A 22,814-nucleotide genomic window follows, 5' to 3' on the forward strand; every position below is an offset into this window, starting at 1 on the left:
TCGCTGTCTTTCTTTCCCTACTGTTCATTTGTGTCTTTACAACCGAGATATTCTGATGCCTTTGTCACTACTCTTCTTTATTTCATACTTTCTAACTCCAAGCCTCTGTGTATGACATCCAATACTGCCATTTTTCAATATTTATATTTTACTTTTCACTTCCAGCCCCAATATATGACCAAAAAACACCGAAACGTTTTAAGGCAAATGTCAACATCTTTACAAAGGATGCAGAAAACAGCACTCTCAGGTCTCTAATATCTGCAGTGTCAGGGGGCAAAGACAGATATACAGATTTGGTATCAACACAAGAATTGCAGTACATCCTTTAAAAAAAAAAAAACCAACAGAAGCCAACCTGTCTGCTGTCAGCCCATCTATAAAGGCATGTAAGGCATTGCCATCCTTGGCACGGATAATAGCCTCCAGATTTTCTTCCAGGAGTTTCTTATTTTTCTGAACAGCTCTCAGGATCTTTTCTGCATCCCTCAGGATGGATTTTGATGCCTGGGTTGACTGAAGAATTGATGACTTCGAAAGCTGCTGAAGCTCACGGAGAGTTGGGGCAACAGTATAATTCTGTCAAAAGGCAAGTAAATATAATTAATGCCACTGACTTTTACAACCAGGGGTTTACTGAGTGGCATGCTAGGTGAAAAATAGAATTGAAAGAAAATTGAAAGAAAATTGGTTCAAAATGTTCTTCAGGTGGTACCTGACCCCTCAAAGATTATCCAAATTTGACAAAAGAATTTCCAACAGGTGCTGGAAATGTGGTGAGAAAGAGGGCACCTTTTACCATTGCTGGTGGACCTGTAAAAAAGCTAAGGCCTATTGGACAAAGATACATAATAAAATACAAAATATGTTACAAATTAATATAAAGCTAGACCCCAAATATTATTTATTAGGTCTGCTAGATATAGAGGAGGACAAAAACAAAGAAACACTTTTTTTCTATTTAGCAACGGCCGCAAGAATGGTGTATGCTAAGCTTTGGAAGGAAAAAGAAATCCCGGAGATAATGAGTTGGTATAACAAAATTCTTGAAATTATGAATATGGACAGATTAACATATTTATTAGCAAATAATTATGGCAGACCAAAAAGACAAACAAATTGGGAGCAAATTAAGATGTACTTGAACAATGCTAATGTTAAGATAATGATTTAATTGACCTGATACTCATGCCAAATAGAGGGAGATGAGTCCGGTCTATTATTATAAGATGATCAATTAGGGAAGGTACAAACTATAAAGACATCAGACATTTGATGGAAGTCATGTTTTTATTTTTATGTTTACACAACTGGTCTGAAGTTTGGATTTTGTTTTTGTCAATGATGCAACATATATGTGTGCGTATGTGTGTATATATGCATAGATGCATTAATATATATATATGTGTATGTATGTTTATATATACATGCATATCTGTGAGGGAGAATAATGTTATAGGTAATTCGATATTATTTTACTTTATGTATATCCTTTTCCATTTTCCCCCTTTTTTAATTTTTATTTTATTTTTATTTTGTTTTGCTCCCCTCTTCTCCCTCTTCTATCTTTTCTTCTCTTCTCCCCCTTCTTTCTTTCACTGGGGGACTCACAGGGGTGTTTCTATGTTATTGGGGGGGTTTTTTTGTCTGTTTGTTTGTTTTTTCTCTTGTAAAGTCTTACCGTGTGTCTATATTGTTTTTGTGTATTATAATTTTCTTGGAAAGCACTAATAAAAATATTATATATAAAAAATAGAATATAAATAAAATGAATATTGCCTTTCTACGTAAAGAATTCATCTCTGTTACTGTGCAATGAAGGTGTTATTACCTTCTACACGCCCCCAAGACTAACAAATAAAGACAAGAAGAAGAAGGTAAAAGAAGACACAATACCATTATCTTAAGATAGTGGTCATCTTGCAATCTATTTTGCCATCCAAAACCAAAACCGAGTGGTTTTTTTTAAAAAAAAAATTGCTGGCTACTGTCAAAATGTCTTGGATTACAACTGGCAATGACACATTGTAAATAGACATGGAAAACAATGTCAAAACACTCATAATACTGTATACTCAAAGAGACTCAAATCTCATTGAACTCACTATTGGTATAGTTACTGTAAATCACAGCTGACATGACAGGAAACAACGGTAAAAAATACAGGAAATAACATAATCAATAAAAAGCCACCAAAAAGGGGAAAAAAGGAAGAAAAGGCTTAGAAGGTTGGGTGTCAAAAAGACAGCAAAAGAAAGTTCCAGGTAAAGATTCTCATGGAGCATATTCCACACTATTTGGCAAGTGAGAAAGCCCTCTCTTTGGTTTGTGCCTGTTGTACCTCGGCTGGTGGAGGCATAGGAAGAAAAGCCTCTGATGATGGCAACAACGAAGAGGAAGATTGAGACTGAGGCAGGCGATCCTTTGCTTGGATTGCTTCTCCCGGGTGTGCAGTGGTCTACAATTTAATACAGACATTATTAAGCATTTCATAGGAAAAATGATAAAATTGCTCACTGAAAGGTGAGGTGACTAACTCATTTCTAGCGAGGGTGACATCCACCTTAGGGTTGTCTTCAAAAGGCCGTTGAATCAAGGGATGGAGAATCCGTGAATACAGAGGGCCAACTATAATATTGTTTTACACAGAGGTCAGTGCTCTTTAGTTTTTAATCCTGGTCTAGGTCCCCAGACAGCTCCCATCATTTTTTATTATCTGGGGATAATGGGAATAGCACTGCAACAGCACTTGTAGCTTTTGGGTTGGGGAAAGGCTAAAGGTTTTTTTAAAGTCAGGAATCACATCCGCAAGCCTTGGATCTCAATTCAAACAACACTTTCCAGACTAAACAGAACTAACTGCAGCCTCCCAAATGCTACTGTATCACAACTCCCATCAACTGTAGTCATGATGTCTAATGATGAGGAACACAAAAATTGTACTCTAGCATCTGTAGGACCACATAAAAGGACCTGGCAGGATGGATTGGGTCGGAAGCCTTTATTTTTACATATGTCCTCTACACCAATGCCGGTAGTTATTTGTAGTAGAAGCTGATAACGTCAAGTTGTCTGGAAAATTTTAATTTCCACTGCACAGGAAATAAGTACATAGGCTTCTTCAAAACACAGGGAGTCATAAGGTCACATGGCTGCCAGTCCCTGTGCTATTGTACAAGTTCCAGAAATGGATTTTATATTGTCTTTAGGTTCAACACTGCAAGACACACTTTGTTGCTATATTCTAATCAACTATAGGCAGCCCTCCCTATCCACAGATCCTGCGCCCGCAGATTCCACCATCCATATTTTTAAAATATTCAAAATGTCCACTGACAAACATTTTAACTGTTTCATTCTTTCCCCTTTCTATTCGTTTTATTTATATTTATAACCCACTTTTCTCCCCAAATTAAAGCATAAGTTGCATGCACATGATACAAGTTAAAAGAAAGGAGCTAAAATAATATGTGGTACAAATTTTTTAAAAAATACACGGTATTACCCTCCTGTTCATGGACACCAGCTGTCGATATAGGAAGACATACTATCTCTATGACTGGAGGTAAAACAAATTAATTATGGGCAGCATTTTTTGTATTACTTAAAGAATAACAAATCAAAATGCACTACCAGTGCTCTGTCTGAGTCACTTTAAAATGGATCTAGGACATTTATTTCACTAATGCTGACTCAAAGGCCTTGGAATTCCATGACAATTAAGTAATATAGTAATAGTAGTAGTAGTAGTAGTAGTAGTAATAATAAATTATTTAACATGAAACCTTCATAAACTTATTCATATCCGACTTCCACTCCTTTGCATCCTGTAAGGCAAAAAAAAAGAAAGAAGAATGTCTTATATTTTTGCCAAAGTTACAATGACATATACTAGAACAACTCTTGAATATCGATCAGTTCTTTGGTCCTTTTTCTTATTTATTGAAACATCTCTAAAAATAACTGTTCATTCTTGTGGATACCAATGTGGAGTATATGAAAACCCATTTCCTTATTTAACATTTTATGAAGCTTGATATTGCTAAATACTTGCTTACTTAGGACCCTTCTACAATGCCATATAAAATCCAGATTATCTGCTTGAACTGGATTATATGGCAGTGTAGACTCAGATAATTCAGTTCAAAACACATAATGTGGATTATTTGCTTTGATAATCTGAATAATATGGATTATCTAAGTGTAGAAGGGGCCTTAGAGAAGGAAGTACGTTTAGCCATAAAATGAGTCTAATCAATGTTATTAACAAAAATTACAAAAACAAACACCCTGAATTAAAGTCTGTATCAAATATTTAATGGTTCTCAATGTTCTGCACAATCTAGGAAAAACTATTTACAAAAAAGAGGAGAGTACAGTGGGCCCTTCAAATTTGTGGAGGTTTGGTTCTAGGACAAATTAAAAAAACTCATGGATGATTATGCTGCATATAATATAATGGGTTCAGTATGTCTGTGTTCATGTGACCACTATTTAATAATATGAGGTATATACACACAGAGGTACCACTGTGTGTATATGTAAGGGCACAGGATTCCCATGAAAATGGGAAAAAACAAAACATACTTCTCTAAACATGCCTAAATCCTTCAATATGATTCTGTGGTCAGTTTCCAGTCACAGATTCATGCTGGCGAAGATGTCTAGAGAGAAGGGATTTTTTTTGGTTGCATATAGAACTGCTACTTAAACTGTGGGACCCGAACCAAAATGGGGTTCTCTGAGCTCAATGATGGGGCCAATAAAAAAAATGGAAACAGTAACAGGTTTCTGAATGCCACCCATTTGCACAAATATGTCTGCAACAACATGCCGTATTTACAGGGGATTCTGCAGAAAATGCTTCAGCTATACTCCACAAAATTAAAATCCATCTATTTAGCAAACCTTGCAAATACTGATTTATTTATTTTTTCAGTCTTGGATTTTGAGGCTGCAATATTAATACTGCTGCACATCCAGATGTCTGGATCCTAGTTGTCCCACCATCAATTATTTCAGCAAGTCCCACTGATTTTTTGCCTCACCTGCAGGATGTCATGCATTTCCCTCTTCAGTTGTCCCAAATCACGGAGCACATCACCAGCTTTCTGAACAGTTCTCTCAACCGGGTTGAGATTTTGATTTGTGCTTTTAAATGCACAAAAGGGCTCTGGCTCCTGCACACTGGATCTGCTAAGAAGAATATTTAGAAATGCTCACAAATGGGAGCAAGAAAACATTTTTTATGAAGCTATTTAGATTAGCGGGGTGCTAAATAAAGGTCAGCTGAACCACTTACAAATAATTGTTGGGGAATCAAGATAAAATCCACCAGAATTGTGTGGCTGCTTATAGCTCGCATTGTTTAAATACACAAAGGAGCACCTGTTACCTCTAAACCAGGCATGGGAAAACTTGGGCCCTCCAGGTGTTTTGGACTTTAACTCTCACAATTCAGCTGGTAGGCTGTAAGGAATTGTGGGAGTTGAAGTCCAAAACGCCTGGAGGGCCGAAGTGTGCCCATGTCTGCTCTAAACAAAGTTAAGTAGCAACTTCATTACATACTTTTTTTGCATGAACTTGGCAGGCTTTGTTCCCCTTTTTTGCACATTTATCAAAAAGAATTTAAAAATCTATACACACATATATACAAAAACATATGAACTTTTGACAGTATTTCCAAACATCTATACAGTAATTGTCCCTCATTATATCATTCCCTCTTCCTGCCCATCCAATTGTAGTGACTTCCCATCCTTTGGGTTGAAGACAATCATATACAATTATGTTCTTCCTTCCTAGTGAAATATTTTTCCATTCTTCTTTCCAACGTAATTATTTTTTAAAATTCCATGCAAAAGTTCTAACAGATTAAATTACAAAGCATTTTAAAAACGTTTCCCCTTGCCTTTTATAAAAATTTAAAAATTGTTTCCAGTCTTTTGACAGTTTTGTGTGTGTGCGTTTTCTTTGTTCATTTTGGCCAATTTATCTATTTCCAATATTCTAAAAACTTTTAGTGTCCATTCGTCTATTGCTGGAAGATCTGACTTCTTCTAGTCTTTTGCCTGCAGTGTCTGCTGCAATTGTCATGTAGTGAAGACTTTATAGTTTAGTGGTTTTGTTTGGCATTCCCAATAAAAATAGTTCAAGTTCAAATTGTAGGTTTTGTTACCTTTAAGCTTATTGTTATTTTACTCTACTTTGTTTTTAAAGTTTTGATTCCAAGCTTTTTAGATGCAACTGAGATAAGGATATCATGGCTGATTAAGTACAACACAGTTCAGTTTTCAGTACTGTCTACTTTTTAAAAACGGGACTTCACATTATAAGGCTTGAAGTAATAAGGGAGATTCTTACCACTCTCTTTCAAAAGGCCACAGCACTGCATTGTTCCCTGATGACTCTTTCAAAGAATATGTGTCTTGACTCGCTGGGGTCTCTTGAGAATTCAAAATCTGTTCAAGTAATTTTCCTCCACCTAAGAGAGAAAAAAGTTATACTATAATTAAAGGGTGTGACAGCATGTATGTTTGTATATGCACTCACACAGGTAAGCAGTATGTTGCTAGCTTCCATTCTAGAAGAGCTGCAGGGCTATTCATTCAGAAGTTAAATTTCAAGGCATATTTTTACAATAACTTAGTACAGGTTTAGTATCCCTTCTCCAAAACTGGCCCAGAAATGTTTTGGATTTTGGATTTTTTTTTTAGAATATTTGTATTTGCATGGATGTGCAAAATAAATAAATAATAATAATAAAATAATAATAATTTATAAATTACTAGCTGTGCCCAGCCACACGTTGCTGTGGCAAAGTGGTGGTGGTATTGGTTAAAAGTTGTTGTGGAATTTTTATTTGACGTTATTTGTATTTTGTTTAATTAATTTTATTGTAACTTATCCTTTTTATTTATTATATTTTATTTTTTTGTTGTATTATTTTTAGTTATTTTGTTATAGTATTTTATTGTATTAATTTTTTAGTGTTTTTAATTATTTTTATTGTATTATTTGTATTTATTTTATTTTTTATTCTTTTATTAACACTGGGCTGAGTGGGTTGCTAGGAGACCAAGTGGGCGGAGCTTAGCCTTCTAAGTGGCAGCAATTGGATAAAAACAATTATTGCTCTCCCTCTAAGTAGGACTTTATTTTTCTTTTCTTTTTGTTGTATCAACCTAGAGGCATGGATGATGGGTTGTGTTGTCAAATTTCGAGGTTGGGGGGCCTGTAGTTTTGTTGTTTTGTGGGTCGCCATGATGCCATCACTCATTTATATATATAGATAAATAATAATAAAAGGTTGTTGTGTCAATAATAATAATAATAATAATAATAATAGAATCGTAGAGTTGGAAGAGACCTCATGGGCCATCGAGTCCAATCCCCTGCGAAGAAACAGGAAAATCACATTCAAAGCACCACTGACAGATGGCTATCCAGCCTCTATTTAAAAGCCTCCAAAGAAGACCCCGGCACCACACTCCGGACTCCAAGATCTTTTTATTATAATCAATCATCATATTGTGTGGTTTCCGAGCTGTATGGCTTTTTCTCCTGATGTTTTACCTGCATCTGTGGCTGGCATCTTCAGAGGATTCAAAGATGATATTATTATTATTATTATTATTATTATTATTATTATTATTATTATTATATTATTATTATTATTATTATTTTATTGTATGACACAGCAAACAAGATAGATATGCTGGATTTCATATCACAAAATCACAAGTCGAACACTTCCCAAGTGTCTAGGACTATGTGATGTATTTTCGAATGATGCGCGCAGATCCCAGTAGGGTGGCCTTTTGCAGTTGGCAGATCGTAATTTTGTCAATGCCTATTGTTTCCAAATGCCGGCTGAGATCTTTTGGCACGGCACCCAATGTGCCGATCACCACCAGGACCACCTGCACTGGTTTCTGCCAGAGTCTTTGAAGTTCAATCTTGAGGTCCTGATAGCGACTGAGTTTTTCCTGTTGTTTTTCGTCAATGCGACTGTCACCTGGGATGGCAACATCAATGATCCAAACCTTTTTCTTTTCCACAACTGCGATGTCTGGTGTGTTGTGTTCCAGAACTTTGTCAGTCTGGATTCAGAAGTCCCAAAGTATTATTATTATTATTATTATTATTGACACAACGACGTTGTATGACACAGCAAACAAGATAGATATGCTGGATTTCGTTTCACAAAATCACAAGTCGAACACTTCCCAAGTGTCTAGGACTGTGTGATGTATTTTCGGATGATGCGTGCAGATCCCAGTAAGGTGGCCTTTTGCAGTTGGCAGATCGTAATTTTGTCAATGTCTATTGTTTCCAAATGCCGGCTGAGATCTTTTGGCACGGCACCCAGTGTGCCCATCACCACCGGGACCACCTGCACTGGTTTCTGCCAGAGTCTTTGAAGTTCAATCTTGAGGTCCTGATAGCGGCTGAGTTTTTCCTGTTGTTTTTCTTCAATGCAACTGTCACCTGGGATGGCAACATCAGTGATCCAAACCTTGTTCTTTTCCACAACTGTGATGTCTGGTGTGTTGTGTTCCAGAACTTTGTCAGTCTGGATTCGGAAGTCCCACAGTATCTTTGCGTGTTCATTTTCCACAACCTTTGCAGGTTTGTGATCCCACCAGTTCTTTACTGCAGGGAGGGGTACTTGAGGCATAAGTTCCAATGAATCATTTGGGCCACATAGTTGTGCCTCTGTTTGTAGTCTGTCTGTGCAATTTTCTTACAGCAGCTGAGGATATGATCCATGGTTTCGTCGGTTTCCTTGCACAGTCTGCATTTTGGGTCATCAGCTGATTTTTCGATCTTGGCCTTGATTGCATTTGTTCTGATGGCTTGCTCCTGGGCTGCAAGGATCAGGTCTTCTGTCTCCTTCTTCAGGGTCCCATTCGTGAGCCAGAGCCAGGTCTTCTCCTTGTCAGCTTTTCCTTCAATTTTGTCAAGGAACTTTCCATGCAGTGTTTTTTTTATTATTATTATTATTATTATTATTATTATTATTATTATTAATATTATTATTATTATTATTCGTCTCTCCTCGAGGCTCTGGACCAGGCACAACATAGATGAAATCACATAATTACAAAACATTCTCTGAAATACATATATTAAAATGTATTTCTTGCAGAATGAAAGGTCGCAGGTTCAAATCCGGGGAGCAGAGTGAGTGCCCGCTGTTAACTCCAGCTTCTGCCAACCTAGCAGTTCGAAAACATGCAAATGTGAGTAGCTCAATAGGTACCGCTCCGGCGGGAAGATAACGGTGCTCCATGCAGTCATGCCGGCCACATGACCTAGGAGGTGTCTACGGACAACGCCAGCTCTTCGGCTTAGAAATGGAGATGAGCACCAACCCCCAGTGTCGGACACGACTGGACTTAACGTCAGGGGAAACCTTTACCTACCTTTACCTTTTATTTCTATGAAATACATATATTAAGATACAGAAAACAAAGTTTAAAATTCATACTTAAAAACTGACTGGGTGATGAGATATCTTGGAAATAGGACCCACACCTAAACAAATAATCAATTTATATTTACTTTATACTTATACCTTGAAGTTATTTTTGGTACAATATTTTAGGAATTGTGGGAGTTGAAGTCCAAAACACCTGGAGGGCCAAGGTTTGTCCGTGTCTGCTGTAGTTGGTACATCCGTGTAAACAAAGAGGCCCTGGATAATTTTGAACCCTCCTGTCAAACCCAAACCCAACTTACCCACAGTTGTTCCGTAAGCTGGCTGGTGCACGTTTTCTTTTTCCCCAACAGGGGGCTCCCTCTTGGACATTTTCTGGGAGATTTTCGCATCTCTGGAGACGGGCACCGGAGCATAGCGCCGCGGGGCTGGTGTGTTCAGGGGGGACTTCTGCCTATGAACAGCGTGGCTTCCAAAAGGCCTAGAACAGGCTAGAAAGAAAGAAGAATTACAAATTTGCTGATGAAAGAATGCATATGAAAAGATAGCCAGAAAAAAGCTTAATATAAAACCAATGAAAACATTCAAGTAGGAGTGGGCAAACTGCAGCCCCTCCTACCGGCTGTTAGGAATTGTGAGAGTTGAAGTCCAAAACACCTGAAGGGTCAAATTTTGCCCACGCCTAATTTTAAAAAAATCTCATTTAGATGGATCCATTCAATTTTACAAGAAAGCTGAAACACGTGATCTGGAAGTAAGTGACAAAACTCTATAGACTAGTACAGGCATAGCACACCATCTGTTTTACAATTACTTAACCCAGACAGGATGTGCTGTCGGATTGTTAGTGACTACTCAGAAGGAGTGAAAGACTTATGGAGATCTGCCAAAATTTGGACATGTTCTGAAATGATATTTTTCATTTTGGATATCTTCCAAAAATCAAGTAAGTACAGCAAGTAAGTGGGGGGAAGAGAGATAATCTACTTTTTTTCTATTAGCTTCTTGACAGCAGGTCATCATTACACCCTGAAAATTTAAGCTATACATAGGCAACAACTTCAAAATAGGGAGGTCATCCCTGACAATCATTGTTGCCTACATACACTTTTCTATTCTGTATTCATTATCCTAACCTTTCAGTGTGCATACTGATACTAAAGATCTCAACATTTGATTGGTTTACATAAAAGGAGGTCTATGAACTGAGAACACGTATTCATGATCTGAAGTTGGGTTATGGCACATGGTTTGGTACTGATGCTAATGTATTAGCAAATGAAAGTCATCTCCACTGCTTCACTATCACAACTGCTGCATCACAAAAATTAGAGAGAATTACAGAAAGATAAAACTGAAGAACAGCAGGAGAAAACTGTGTTTTGTCGAGTGCTGCAGCTCCCAAACTATGTTCTGCGAAACCCTAGAGTCCACAAAAGTGTCATAGGAGTCCCATAAAATATCTTCCTGTTTTAAAAGCTCATGCCAGAGTATGAAGATCTTACAGAAATTTAGTGTAACTCTGCTTTTAAAACTAAATTCGAATCTCTTTATTTCCAAACCTATTACATAATACAAAAGGCAATAGGAGTAAATGCAAGAAGAAAAAATATTTTGGGTTTGTAGTGCTTAGGAACTGTTAGGATTCTGCATGGAGAAAAATCTTCTGAAGGGTTCCATGACTGGAAAGGTTTGAGAACTGCTGGTCTAGTGTTGTATTACTGGAAGCTCACACCATGGTTTGGATTATAATGTATGATTAATATGCAAACAATGGCTTGATGTTGTTAGAAATGACCCACTCTTAATTCTGCTGAACTGGCCAGGGGGAGCAAAAAATGTTAATATTAAATACATTCTGATATTCAGAAATGTAAATGTTCTATGATTACTACATTTGAAGGAATCCTTAAAAATAAAGTGGAAGGGGTTACAATAGGATTTTTAAGCATCTGGAGAGAGATGCAATTGGCTTTCTGCATCTACCAATTCTGCATTCATGGCTTGAATTATTTTTGTAAAAATTGCAAACCAAATCTTGATTTTATCATTTTATAAAACGAACATCATATTACTACATCATGACATATAATGGGATTTGAAAATCTACAGACTGTGGTATCTACTGGAGGTACTGGAAACACGCCATAGTACTGTAAAGTGTACTGTACATAGTATTACTCTCTAGCTTTTAGACAGTGCATAAAAAGGACACGACGACAAATAATACAACTACCGAACACCTCTCACCTTGCATATGCACAGCCCTAGCAGCAAGTAAGTCCTGAGGAGGTGAGGTTTGGCTGGCAAGCGACCTTCCTGCTGTTGGTTTTGTGGTTTCTTTGGAAGCTGCTGTGCTGGCAGCTTGTAGGCCACCTGGGTTCAGTGCAGAGCTAATTAAGTGGGACTAGAAGGAAGACACAACACAGGAATCACTTGGTGAAATCCTCTTCACACAGAAGCAGTACCAGTACTCTTTAAGTTTTTACTCAATTTGTGTCCCCAGGCATTATTGAACGACAACTCCCATGATTATCTGCCATGTGCCTGGGGATAATGGGAACTGCAACCTAGCAGCAACTCTGAGGTTGAGGGAAGATTAAAGGGCATTTTAAAATCAGACTCACAAGTCTTGTATCTAAAGCAAACCCCATTCTCCTGACTAAACAGAATAAACTGCAGCTTTCCAGGATGTTACTGTATAACAGCTCTCATCAGCTCTAGTCATGATATCTAAGCATGAAGAATACAACATCTGGAGGCCCACATAAAATGATATGGGGCCTGGATTCGGCCCATAGGCTTTGCAGTTGACACAGGTGCTTTAGCTTAATTCGCTTGGATTAGCATTGAAGCCCATATGTGAATCATGATAAAGGAAGCGGAGGCAAGATGTCAATTTTCTCCTGCTAGTCAGTGGAAGCTGACCACAGAGGCACACTGGGGGAGCTAGAGATTCCTAGAGAGCATATTTTAATCGAATCTCTGAATAATCAACTCCGTAAAAGTCAAACCTGCAAATGTGAGTGTTTTCCAGCTGTTACCTGAATATTCATTTGCTGTTGCTGGAAGTTTTCTAAATTCCGTAGTCGCTGTTCCATAAATAGATGCATTTGTTTCTCAAGCTCCCCGAACCTCTGGTGGCAAGGAGACCTCTCCCTCGTTGGAGCCTTTAGGGATGATTGCCGCTCTACCGCAAGCTGCAGCCGTCTGTCCGTCTCCTGCAACTTATTCAGTATTTTGGATACGGAACTCACTTTGGCTTCAAAGTCACTCTGGACCTGAGGAGAGAAAACATAAGTTTACACCTGAGAAGTGGAAGGAGGAATCTTCCTCTTTTTTGGTTTATTACATTTTTATGTCACCTTTTAATTATTAATTACTACAATATCTCAAGGCAACAAACAAAACAAAATTAACCATAAATAGCCTCCTGCATGGCAGGAGGTTGGACTGGAAATGTAATAAGATATAACAGGACAACACAATTAATGTATATTGTTTTTAATTATTATTATTATATTTTCTCTTGGAATATCTAAATCCTCCAGTTCTACTCTAAAGTCAATGTCTGGAGCCAACTACAAGAATTCCCAAAAGAACAAAGATAACAACTAGCTTTTGGAGAAAGTGAACAAACTGCTTCTCATAATAAAGAGTAGCATGCACCTGCCTAGAATGCATTGATAATCAAAACAAGTTCCTTACTTTGAGAAGTGGAGCTGTAGAAGCAATGGCTGCTGCTGTGGCAGCCGCAATGGTCACAGCTGAATCCATCTCGCTGTGGGATGACTTAGGACTGTCCTTTTTGTCTGAGCACGTGTTTCCTAGGAGTTGTACCTTCACCTCTTTAAACACTGGAGCATTTTGAACTCTAAGTTGAGAAGACAGACCTGGTGAGTAGCTATTTCTTTTAAAGAGAATTTTTTCTAGTGCTTTTCTACAAGTTTTTCAGAGAGCAAATTTATTTGACAATGAGTTCATAATTAGAGAAAATGACCTTATACTACTTTGCACCAATAACACTATTAACACAATTTTTGTTCCTGGGTTAGAAATGCCATTTCCTAATTGGTTCAATCATAAAAACATGGAAAAGGTTTATTAAACTGCAAAAACATTGTTTTTATGGGATGTCCTGCAGCACATTTTGCTATAGGTTTTCAATGAATATCTCATATAGTCTCAACCAATTCAACATAGTTTGAGGCAGCCGGAAAAAAAACAAAGTTTCTGGAGTATAACAACTACTCTCGAAGGAACTACCACACAATTAAAAAGTAGTAACATTTTCAAACCAGGAACAGATTTTTTTCAAATTTTGTTACATAGTGCTAACTGTTTTATTTCTCTGTAAGAATATTGTATGCTGCAACTAGCAGTAGCTTTCCAATGTTTCAACCAGAGAAATTATTTTAATTCACCAGCCACACCACAAGGATTGGCATCTGCCAGGGGAAAGACGCAGAATTACACATGGACAACTACATGCCAGATGGAGGATCTGTTTGCAAAGATACTTATAAGCCTTAGAGTGAGATAAGAATCCAACTGTTAGCTGAAAGCCTAAATAATGTGTATTTATGAAGAGACAAGATCAGTATTTGGTTACAATTGTATCCACATTATAAAAAGCAGAAGTATTAGGGGATGATAAAGACTCCTAAAGAAATGTCAGTGGCAGATCCAGCAAATTAAAACTCTATCCTCCTAACAGCAGGTGCTTTCACACTAAATAACATAAGCATACTCAAGCTCATCTATAGACAGCAAAGTGCATATGTGTCAAATGCAAGGCCCACAGGGCAAATCAGGCCCTCCATGTGATTTCACCCTCCCCCCCCCACCCAGATGCTGAAGTACAACTCCTTTATTCCTCATTATTAGACTTCATAACTAGCACTGATGTGAGTGGTGATACAAGAACATCTGGGAAGCTAAAGTTTTGTTTAATCAGGAGAGTGGGGTTTGAATTTAGATACAAGGCTTGTGGATATGATGTCTGACTAAAATGTCCCTTAATGTTTCCCCAGCCTCAGAACCACAAGTGTCAAGGACAGAACGCCACAAGGTTCAAAATAACAGAGTTTATTTAATTACAGAACTCAAAAATGCCCGTAAAAACACAAGGGCCAGGCAATTTTAGCCTTTAGGAGCAAAAAAGGGACAAGGGAAAAACGTACAAAAGATAAACCGGATTAAACCGAAGTTTAATCCGGGTAAAAACAAACTGCTTGCTTCAGCCTGAGGGTAAACAAAACAAAAGCCAAGGAACAAAAGAATGCAACTAATTGGCAGCAGATTCCTCTCTGCTGCCAACACGGTGCTTAGAGGAACTTGCGTCGCTCCCACACACACAGCAGACAGGATTTCCAACACGAACAGATCAGCCAAGGATTGTAGCAGAAGAGTAGACCCAGTTCCTTTCCGTGGTTCAAAGCCAGAAGTAGACGTTGTAGTTTCCAAGTCCAGAAGGGGGAAGACAAGCCGTGGTCAGTTCAATCCGAGATTTCAAAGCAGGAGATGGCGTCCGTCAAGAAGACGACGGAAGGTCAAGGTCTCAGCACAGGAAAACACACCAGTCTTCAGGAAAGCGTCCCACACAGATCCCAAGCGTTTGTCCAGATTACCTTGCCCAACGCAATTTGCAATTGCTCCCAAGCCCCATTTTATGCCAGTTACAAATCCTCATCACTGTCAGCTGTCCTCCTTAACCCGGGCGTTTCCTCATCACTTTCCTCATCAGAGCTGGAACACCTCTGACTACGCCCCACAGCATCTCCAGCTGTGGATCCCGTCCCATCCCTCCAGCTAAGCCATGGGTCTAGTCCTGAAAGTCCCCATTCATCTTCTATCCTATCATGACCAGTGGCACCCAATTCCTCCCTTACCCGAGTCCAATCCATCTCATCCTCCTCCGAGCTAACCAGCCCCTCCTCCATTCTCTCCGTAAACCCCTCAAAAGACTCTTCGTCAGATGGTGCTGCAAAAATGTCTCGCAGTCTTTTTCTTTCTCGCTCCTCGAGAGTATCTGACTCTCGAGGAGTCTTACGCCCACGTCTGTCAGTAACAGAGCCATGAGGCTCAATCATAACACTATCCCCTCTCACAAAGGCCTCCTCCCCCGATGGCGGAGAAGTGGCAGTAATACCCTCCGCTATAGCACCACGACGACTAGAGGTATCTAGTTTCAACAGCGAACGATGGAAGACTGGATGGACCTTTAAACTAGACGGTAAACGCAAACGAAACGCAACGGAAGAAATCTTTTTAACGATAGGAAAGGGACCCAAATACCGAGGCGCAAACTTTCCCCCAGCCTGTTTAATATGTTTGGAAGATAACCACACCAAATCCCCTTCTTCCAACTCCTCCCCTGCCTGCCTGTGGCGGTCAGCCTGAGTCTTTTGCGTTGCCTTAGCTTCCAACAGTAAGCGACGGGCAACATCGTGCAATGCAGCCATTTCCGAAGAGCGGTACACAGGGTCCGAAGAGACCACATTGGTCGACGGCGCCACACCTCCCCGTGGGTGAAAACCATAAGTTAGCTCAAATGGCGTATGCTGACTAGACGCGTGCACCGCATTGTTGTAAGCGAACTCAGCCACCGGTAACCACTTCACCCAAGCCGTGGGTTGATCCAAGCAAAAACAACGCAAGTACTGCTCTAAGAGCCCATTAACCCGTTCAGACTGTCCATCCGTTTGTGGATGAAAAGCTGAAGAAACGTTTAACTTAGTCCCTAAGCACTCATGGAAGTGTTTCCAAAAGCGTGACACAAATTGCGGAGCCCTATCTGAAATAATCACCTCGGGTGCTCCGTGCAAACGATAGATGTGCTTAGTAAATAGTAAGGCCAACGTAGGGGCCGCCGGAATGGTTGAACAAGGAATAAAATGAGCCAGTTTGCTAAATAAATCCACCACCACCCAAATACAAGTATAACCCCCAGACTTAGGTAAATCCGAAATAAAATCCATGGAAATGATTTGCCATGGCCTCTCTGGAACAGGTAGAGACGACAACAACCCTCTAGGGCGCCCAACAGGCGTCTTACTCTGCTGGCAAACAGCGCAGCTGTCACAAAAGCGCAAAATGTCTTGCCGCATCTTTGGCCACCAGTAGCTCCTGGTGATAAGCTGTACGGTCTTGAACCTGCCAAAGTGCCCAGCCATGGGTTCGTCATGGTGGGCTCTAATCACCTCCAACCTGAGGGCCCCCACTGGTACGTAAACCTGCCCCCTGCGTACCAATACTCCGTCTTGATCCTGTAGATGCGGCAGTATTGTACGGTTACCTGCTGATAGCAACATCAGTTGTTCCTGAGTCCACACATCATCCCTCTGAGCCTCAAGGATCTGGTCATGTAACCCGAGCTCATTGTCTACAACACATAGAGAGGCAGTAGGCAAGATGGTCTGACATACTACCTGCTCATTGGTCTTAAACTCCGGCTTGCGGGATAAAGCATCGGCCCGCAAGTTTGCCTTCCCCTCCACGAACTGCACCTTGAAATTAAACCTAAAGAAAAACAAAGCCCATCGGATTTGACGCTGGTTTAACTTCTTTGCTGTTTGCAAGTGCTCTAAGTTCTTGTGATCAGATCTGACCACGATCTGGTGCCGTGCCCCTTCAAGCCAGTGCCGCCACACCTCAAACGCCACCTTAATCGCCAACAACTCCTTCTCCCATATGGTATAGTTCTGCTCGAAGGGTGTTAGTTGCCGCGAGTAAAATCCACAGGGACGCAAGGTCCCTGAGGAATCCTTCTGAGACAATACAGCCCCCAACGCGTAACTAGAAGCATCCGCTTCTACCACGAACGGTTTGTCAACATCAGGATGTGTTAGTATGTTATCCGATTGAAAACTAGACTTAAGTTGTAGAAACGCATCGTGAGCTTCCCGCCCCCACACAAATGGCTGTTTCTTACGCAGGAGCTGCGTCAAAAGTACCGTGAGCTTTGCAAAGTTCGGAATAAACTCCCGGTAGTAGTTAGCGAAACCTAAGAACCTTTGTACATCCTTCTTAGTCTTAAGCTCTTGCCATGAGTTGACGGCGTCAACCTTATGTGGGTCCATTTTAAGTTCCCTACCTGACACTACATGACCTAGGAACTCCACTTCAGGCACATGAAAGACGCACTTGGAAGCCTTGGCGAAAAGCCCATTAGCCCGCAGACGGTGCAGAACCTGCTTGACATGTTGACGATGTTCTTTCTCGTCCTTAGAAAAAATCAAGATATCATCCAAATAAATCACTAAAAATTGGTCAATTAGGTCCCTGAACACATCGTTCATGAACCTCTGGAAGACCGCGGGAGCGTTGCAAAGTCCGAAAGGCATGACTCGGAACTCGTGGCATCCGAAACACGTGTTAAATGCCGTCTTCCATTCATCCCCTTCCCGTATACGGATTAAGTTATATGCCCCCCGCAGGTCAAGCTTGGTAAAGACCTTAGCCCCTTGCACCCTTGATAATAGTTCCGAGATTAAAGGTAGCGGGTACCTATCCCGAATGGTGTATTTGTTTAGGATCCGATAGTCGCAGACCAGCCTAAGTTCCCCAGTCTTTTTGGCTACAAAAAATACTGGTGCCGCAGTTGGTGAACTAGATGGGCGAATAAACCCCTTGGCTAAATTTTCATCTAGAAACTCCCGCAAAGCCTGCCTTTCCGGTACAGTCAAGGCATACAGCCTTCCTGCTGGCAATTTCGCACCTTCTGCTAACTTGATGGCGCAATCATATGGCCTGTGCGGTGGTAATTTGTCCGCTTCTCTTTTACAAAACACATCAGAGAACTCCCCATACTCAGCAGGCACTCCCTCCATATCAGATTGAGTAACATTCAGAATGCAACCGTCCTGCCTCTTTAAAGTTACTTTACGTGTCGCCCAATCTACTTGTGGATTTACTACAGCTAGCCAATCCATCCCCAGGATCACGTCATATCTAGGCAAGCTCGTAATATCCCACACAAACGTTCCCGTTACTCCCTGCACCTCCCACATTACTGCTGAGGTTTCATGGTTAACCACCCCAGTCTCCAGCAGTCTCCCATCAGCTCCTTCCACCCACACGTCGCATGCTTTGCGCACTCTAGGAATGCCATGCTTCCTAGCAAACTCAATATCTACATAAGAGACCGTAGCCCCTGAGTCCAGCAGTGCCAAAGTGGAAACAAGTTCCCTTCCCCCAACAGATAATGTAATGGGTATGAAAACATGCTTCCTCCCCTCAGTTGACTGCTTGAGGAGCCCTAGTGCGTTGGACTCACGTCGCACTAGGGCTGGCCTTTTCCCGAAAGCTGGGAAGGTTTCACATTACAGGTCTTGGCAAAATGCCCCGCATTCCCACAGTACAAACACAAACCCAGCTGCCTCCTACGGCTCTTTTCCTCTGTAGACAGCTTTTTAAAGACCCCAAGCTCCATAGGCTCTTCCCCCATCACCACAGGTGCCCTGGTAATATGCATGAGTGGCGCACACATTGCTTTCGAGTGTCTACGAGCCTCGAACCTTGCGTCTAAACGCAGCACCTTAGCTACTAAGGCATCCCAATTTTCAGCCGGCTCCAAGCGTGCTAATTCATCCTGGAGCATATCACTTAACCCGGCAGTAAATAAAAGCATGAATGCATTTTCCCCCCAATCCAGCTGGTGGCGATACAGGTTAAACTTATTTAAGTAATCCAAAACAGTCCCCTTTCCCTGTTTCAACCGATACAGAGCCCACCCAGCATTCTCCGTGCGGAGAGGATCCCCAAAAGTGTCAATTAATAACTTTTTGAAATTATCCAAATTGTCTTTGACTGGGTCATTTCCCAAAATTAAATTAGTGGCCCATTGTCCTGCGGGACCGGTCAACAAACTCAAAATAAATGCCACCTTGCTAGTGTCTGTAGGAAAAGCATGAGCACTGAGCTGGGAAAAATAAAGCTCCACTTGTGCCAAAAAGGTTAGCAACTTGCACCTGGTCCCATCAAAGCGTTCAGGAATCAAAACATGTCCTTTCACAGCATGAGCAGCTTGGCTAACGGTAAAAGCCGTTTGTAATTGGTCAAATTTGGCTCTTAACTCATCCATCGTCTTCCTGACGGGTTTATTGCTGCAATAAACTTTTTAGGGCGTTGGGCAATCTGTCAAGGACAGAACGCCACAAGGTTCAAAATAACAGAGTTTATTTAATTACAGAACTCAAAAATGCCCGTAAAAACACAAGGGCCAGGCAATTTTAGCCTTTAGGAGCAAAAAAGGGACAAGGGAAAAACGTACAAAAGATAAACCGGATTAAACCGAAGTTTAATCCGGGTAAAAACAAACTGCTTGCTTCAGCCTGAGGGTAAACAAAACAAAAGCCAAGGAACAAAAGAATGCAACTAATTGGCAGCAGATTCCTCTCTGCTGCCAACACGGTGCTTAGAGGAACTTGCGTCGCTCCCACACACACAGCAGACAGGATTTCCAACACGAACAGATCAGCCAAGGATTGTAGCAGAAGAGTAGACCCAGTTCCTTTCCGTGGTTCAAAGCCAGAAGTAGACGTTGTAGTTTCCAAGTCCAGAAGGGGGAAGACAAGCCGTGGTCAGTTCAATCCGAGTTTTCAAAGCAGGAGATGGCGTCCGTCAAGAAGACGACGGAAGGTCAAGGTCTCAGCACAGGAAAACACACCAGTCTTCAGGAAAGCGTCCCACACAGATCCCAAGCGTTTGTCCAGATTACCTTGCCCAACGCAATTTGCAATTGCTCCCAAGCCCCATTTTATGCCAGTTACAAATCCTCATCACTGTCAGCTGTCCTCCTTAACCCGGGCGTTTCCTCATCACTTTCCTCATCAGAGCTGGAACACCTCTGACTACGCCCCACAGCATCTCCAGCTGTGGATCCCGTCCCATCCCTCCAGCTAAGCCATGGGTCTAGTCCTGAAAGTCCCCATTCATCTTCTATCCTATCATGACCAGTGGCACCCAATTCCTCCCTTACCCGAGTCCAATCCATCTCATCCTCCTCCGAGCTAACCAGCCCCTCCTCCATTCTCTCCGTAAACCCCTCAAAAGACTCTTCGTCAGATGGTGCTGCAAAAATGTCTCGCAGTCTTTTTCTTTCTCGCTCCTCGAGAGTATCTGACTCTCGAGGAGTCTTACGCCCACGTCTGTCAGTAACAGAGCCATGAGGCTCAATCATAACAACAAGTGCAGTTGGGCTACAATTCCCATTATCCCCAGTTCACATGACAGATAATCATGGAGTTGTTGTTCAATATATCCAGGGACCCAAATTGAGTAAAAGCTAAAGATTACTGGTGGCCCTCTGCATCCACGGATTCTCTGCCCTTGAATTCAATAACCCTTTGAAGGCAACCATAAGGCTGATGTGGCCCTCGATGAAAATCAGTTTGACATCCCTGGTGTAGTGAATAGTAATGGACATCAGAAGTCCTTACTGTGAGAACATTTTGACTAAAACAGGAGCAGGCAACACACAATTGAGACAACATGATTGAGTCTAGATCAGGCATGGGCAAACTTGGGCCCTCCAGGGGTTTTGGACTTCAACTCCCATTGTGGGAGTAGAAGTCCAAAACACCTGGAGGGCCCAAGTTTGCCCATGCCTGATCTAGATGATCCAAGACAATGCCCAGTGTTTAACCACTGGTCTAAGGTTTACAAGAAATATAATCCAAACAATCTGGAGAGCTCCAAATTATCACTATCTAGAGTACTTAGAAGGTGAGAGTTAGCCAAAAGAGTTTCAAAGGAAGAGAGGATGTCATTTGCTCTTTGGGAACCTTTAAGACACTACCTTGTAGCTTCATTTCAGTACATTGCTTGTGCCAAATATCAGGGTTTACATGTTTGCCTTTTCTGTTGTGATCAACCATTTAAAAGTTGTGAAAGGCATTATGGGGCACTCCACTCTTTGTACCCTTAAAATGTGATTGGACATATCTAGTGCTTTAGAAGAATTCAAAGAGAGTAATACTTCGTTCCAAGTGGCCATACTTACCGCTGTTTGAATACAGCTCTTACAGCCTCCTTCTGCCCAGCATCATACTGGGAGATAAAAATGTCAGCTGCTGTAGAATAAAAAGAAAATAAACTATTGTCATTGTGTGCCTCCCAGTCATTTCTGACAATGGTGATGCCAAGGCCATCATCTCACAGGGTGCTTTTGTCAAGATCTGTTCAGAAGGGCTTTGTCCTTGTATTGTCGAAGGCTTTCATGGCCGGAATCACAGAATTGTTTTGTGTTTTCCAGGCTGTATGGCCATGTTCCAGAAGCATTATCTCCTAACACTTCACCCACATCTATTGCAGGCATCGCAACCTCTGATGATGCCTGCCATAGATGTGGGCAAAACTTCAGGAGAGAATGCTTCTGGAACATGGCCGTACAGCCTGGAAAACATACAACAACGCTTTGTCCTTGCCTTCCTTTGACACTCAAACCTTCCAAAACAAAGGTGTTATTCTGTCTTGTCACTGTGATTCTAGCTAAGCCAATGTCTGTACTACATTATGTGTTTTGTCATTTGGGTGAACACTTAGCCTGAACTGGGAAGCCAATTCTTTTTTTTCCCCAACCAAGACTTTCAGAGAACCTGAGGAAGTTTTATTCTGGTTCAAAGAAAAAACAAAGATTTTTTGATTCAGACTCAGTTCAACTCTTTTGGAATCACCACCAGAAATAAGGATGCACTCTCATGCATACATTATATTACCTTTTTGTTTAGCTGCCTCCTCTTTCACTTCTGAAGGAACATGTACTGCTGTTTTATGAAAACAAACCTATTGGAGGGATAGAGAAGAAACCATGAAAGAAGCTTCCATTCTACAGACTACAGACAGGACAGCAACCTGTCTCTTTCTGGACAAGACACATGGAGTAATCCTATGCACTTGTATGCTAACATGGCATAATGGTTTGAGCAATGGAATAAAACTCTGGAGACCAGGGTTTGCATCTCTGTTCAGCCATGGTGACCTTGGACAAGTCACACACTTCCAACCCCAGGAAATTCCTTAATAGGTTCACCTGAGGTTTGCCGCAGGTTGAAACACATCACCAACACAACCTTTTGGAAATAAGCCTATGAAACACCACCTGTATGTGAAAGAAAACTACTGCACTTACTTCTGGGTGTAGTGTCTGTTCGTCTTTTCCCGGTGATGGCAGCTGTTCTGAATCTCTGGCAAAATATTTGCTTAGCTCACCTAGAAGAAATGTTTATTAACTGTATGATATGTCTCTGGATTAACCTGAGAATGGAATGCTTTTGAAAGTGAATCTTCCTAATGTCTGAAGACTTAAGGCCAAATAACATGTGCAACATCCATGTTCAGCAGAAGCAGCAACTACACATATTGTGCCTAC

General features: G+C 40.9%; 1 protein-coding gene across 13 annotated transcripts in view; it reads right to left on the reverse strand.

The window, feature by feature from the left end:
• Positions 1-22,814, reverse strand: part of kiaa0586 (KIAA0586 ortholog) — a 105,754-nt gene that overhangs the window by 79,156 nt on the left and 3,784 nt on the right. For all 13 annotated transcript variants that reach the window (XR_010002240.1, XR_010002239.1, XM_008120291.3 and 10 more), the window contains exons 3-14: positions 22,575-22,654; positions 22,162-22,228; positions 21,447-21,516; positions 13,151-13,316; positions 12,487-12,723; positions 11,693-11,849; positions 9,745-9,933; positions 6,364-6,484; positions 5,049-5,196; positions 3,786-3,827; positions 2,342-2,458; positions 359-579 (exon numbers count right to left, since the gene is read on the reverse strand). Coding sequence is in view for 11 of the 13 variants with exons in the window: in XM_008120291.3 (XP_008118498.2) it covers positions 359-579; positions 2,342-2,458; positions 3,786-3,827; positions 5,049-5,196; positions 6,364-6,484; positions 9,745-9,933; positions 11,693-11,849; positions 12,487-12,723; positions 13,151-13,316; positions 21,447-21,516; positions 22,162-22,228; positions 22,575-22,654 (1,615 nt within the window). In the remaining 2 variants the exon portion in view is untranslated. The remainder of the gene's footprint in view (positions 1-358; positions 580-2,341; positions 2,459-3,785; positions 3,828-5,048; positions 5,197-6,363; positions 6,485-9,744; positions 9,934-11,692; positions 11,850-12,486; positions 12,724-13,150; positions 13,317-21,446; positions 21,517-22,161; positions 22,229-22,574; positions 22,655-22,814) is intronic.

The sequence above is a fragment of the Anolis carolinensis genome, chromosome 1, assembly GCF_035594765.1.
Source record: "Anolis carolinensis isolate JA03-04 chromosome 1, rAnoCar3.1.pri, whole genome shotgun sequence".
Taxonomy (NCBI): domain Eukaryota; kingdom Metazoa; phylum Chordata; class Lepidosauria; order Squamata; family Dactyloidae; genus Anolis; species Anolis carolinensis.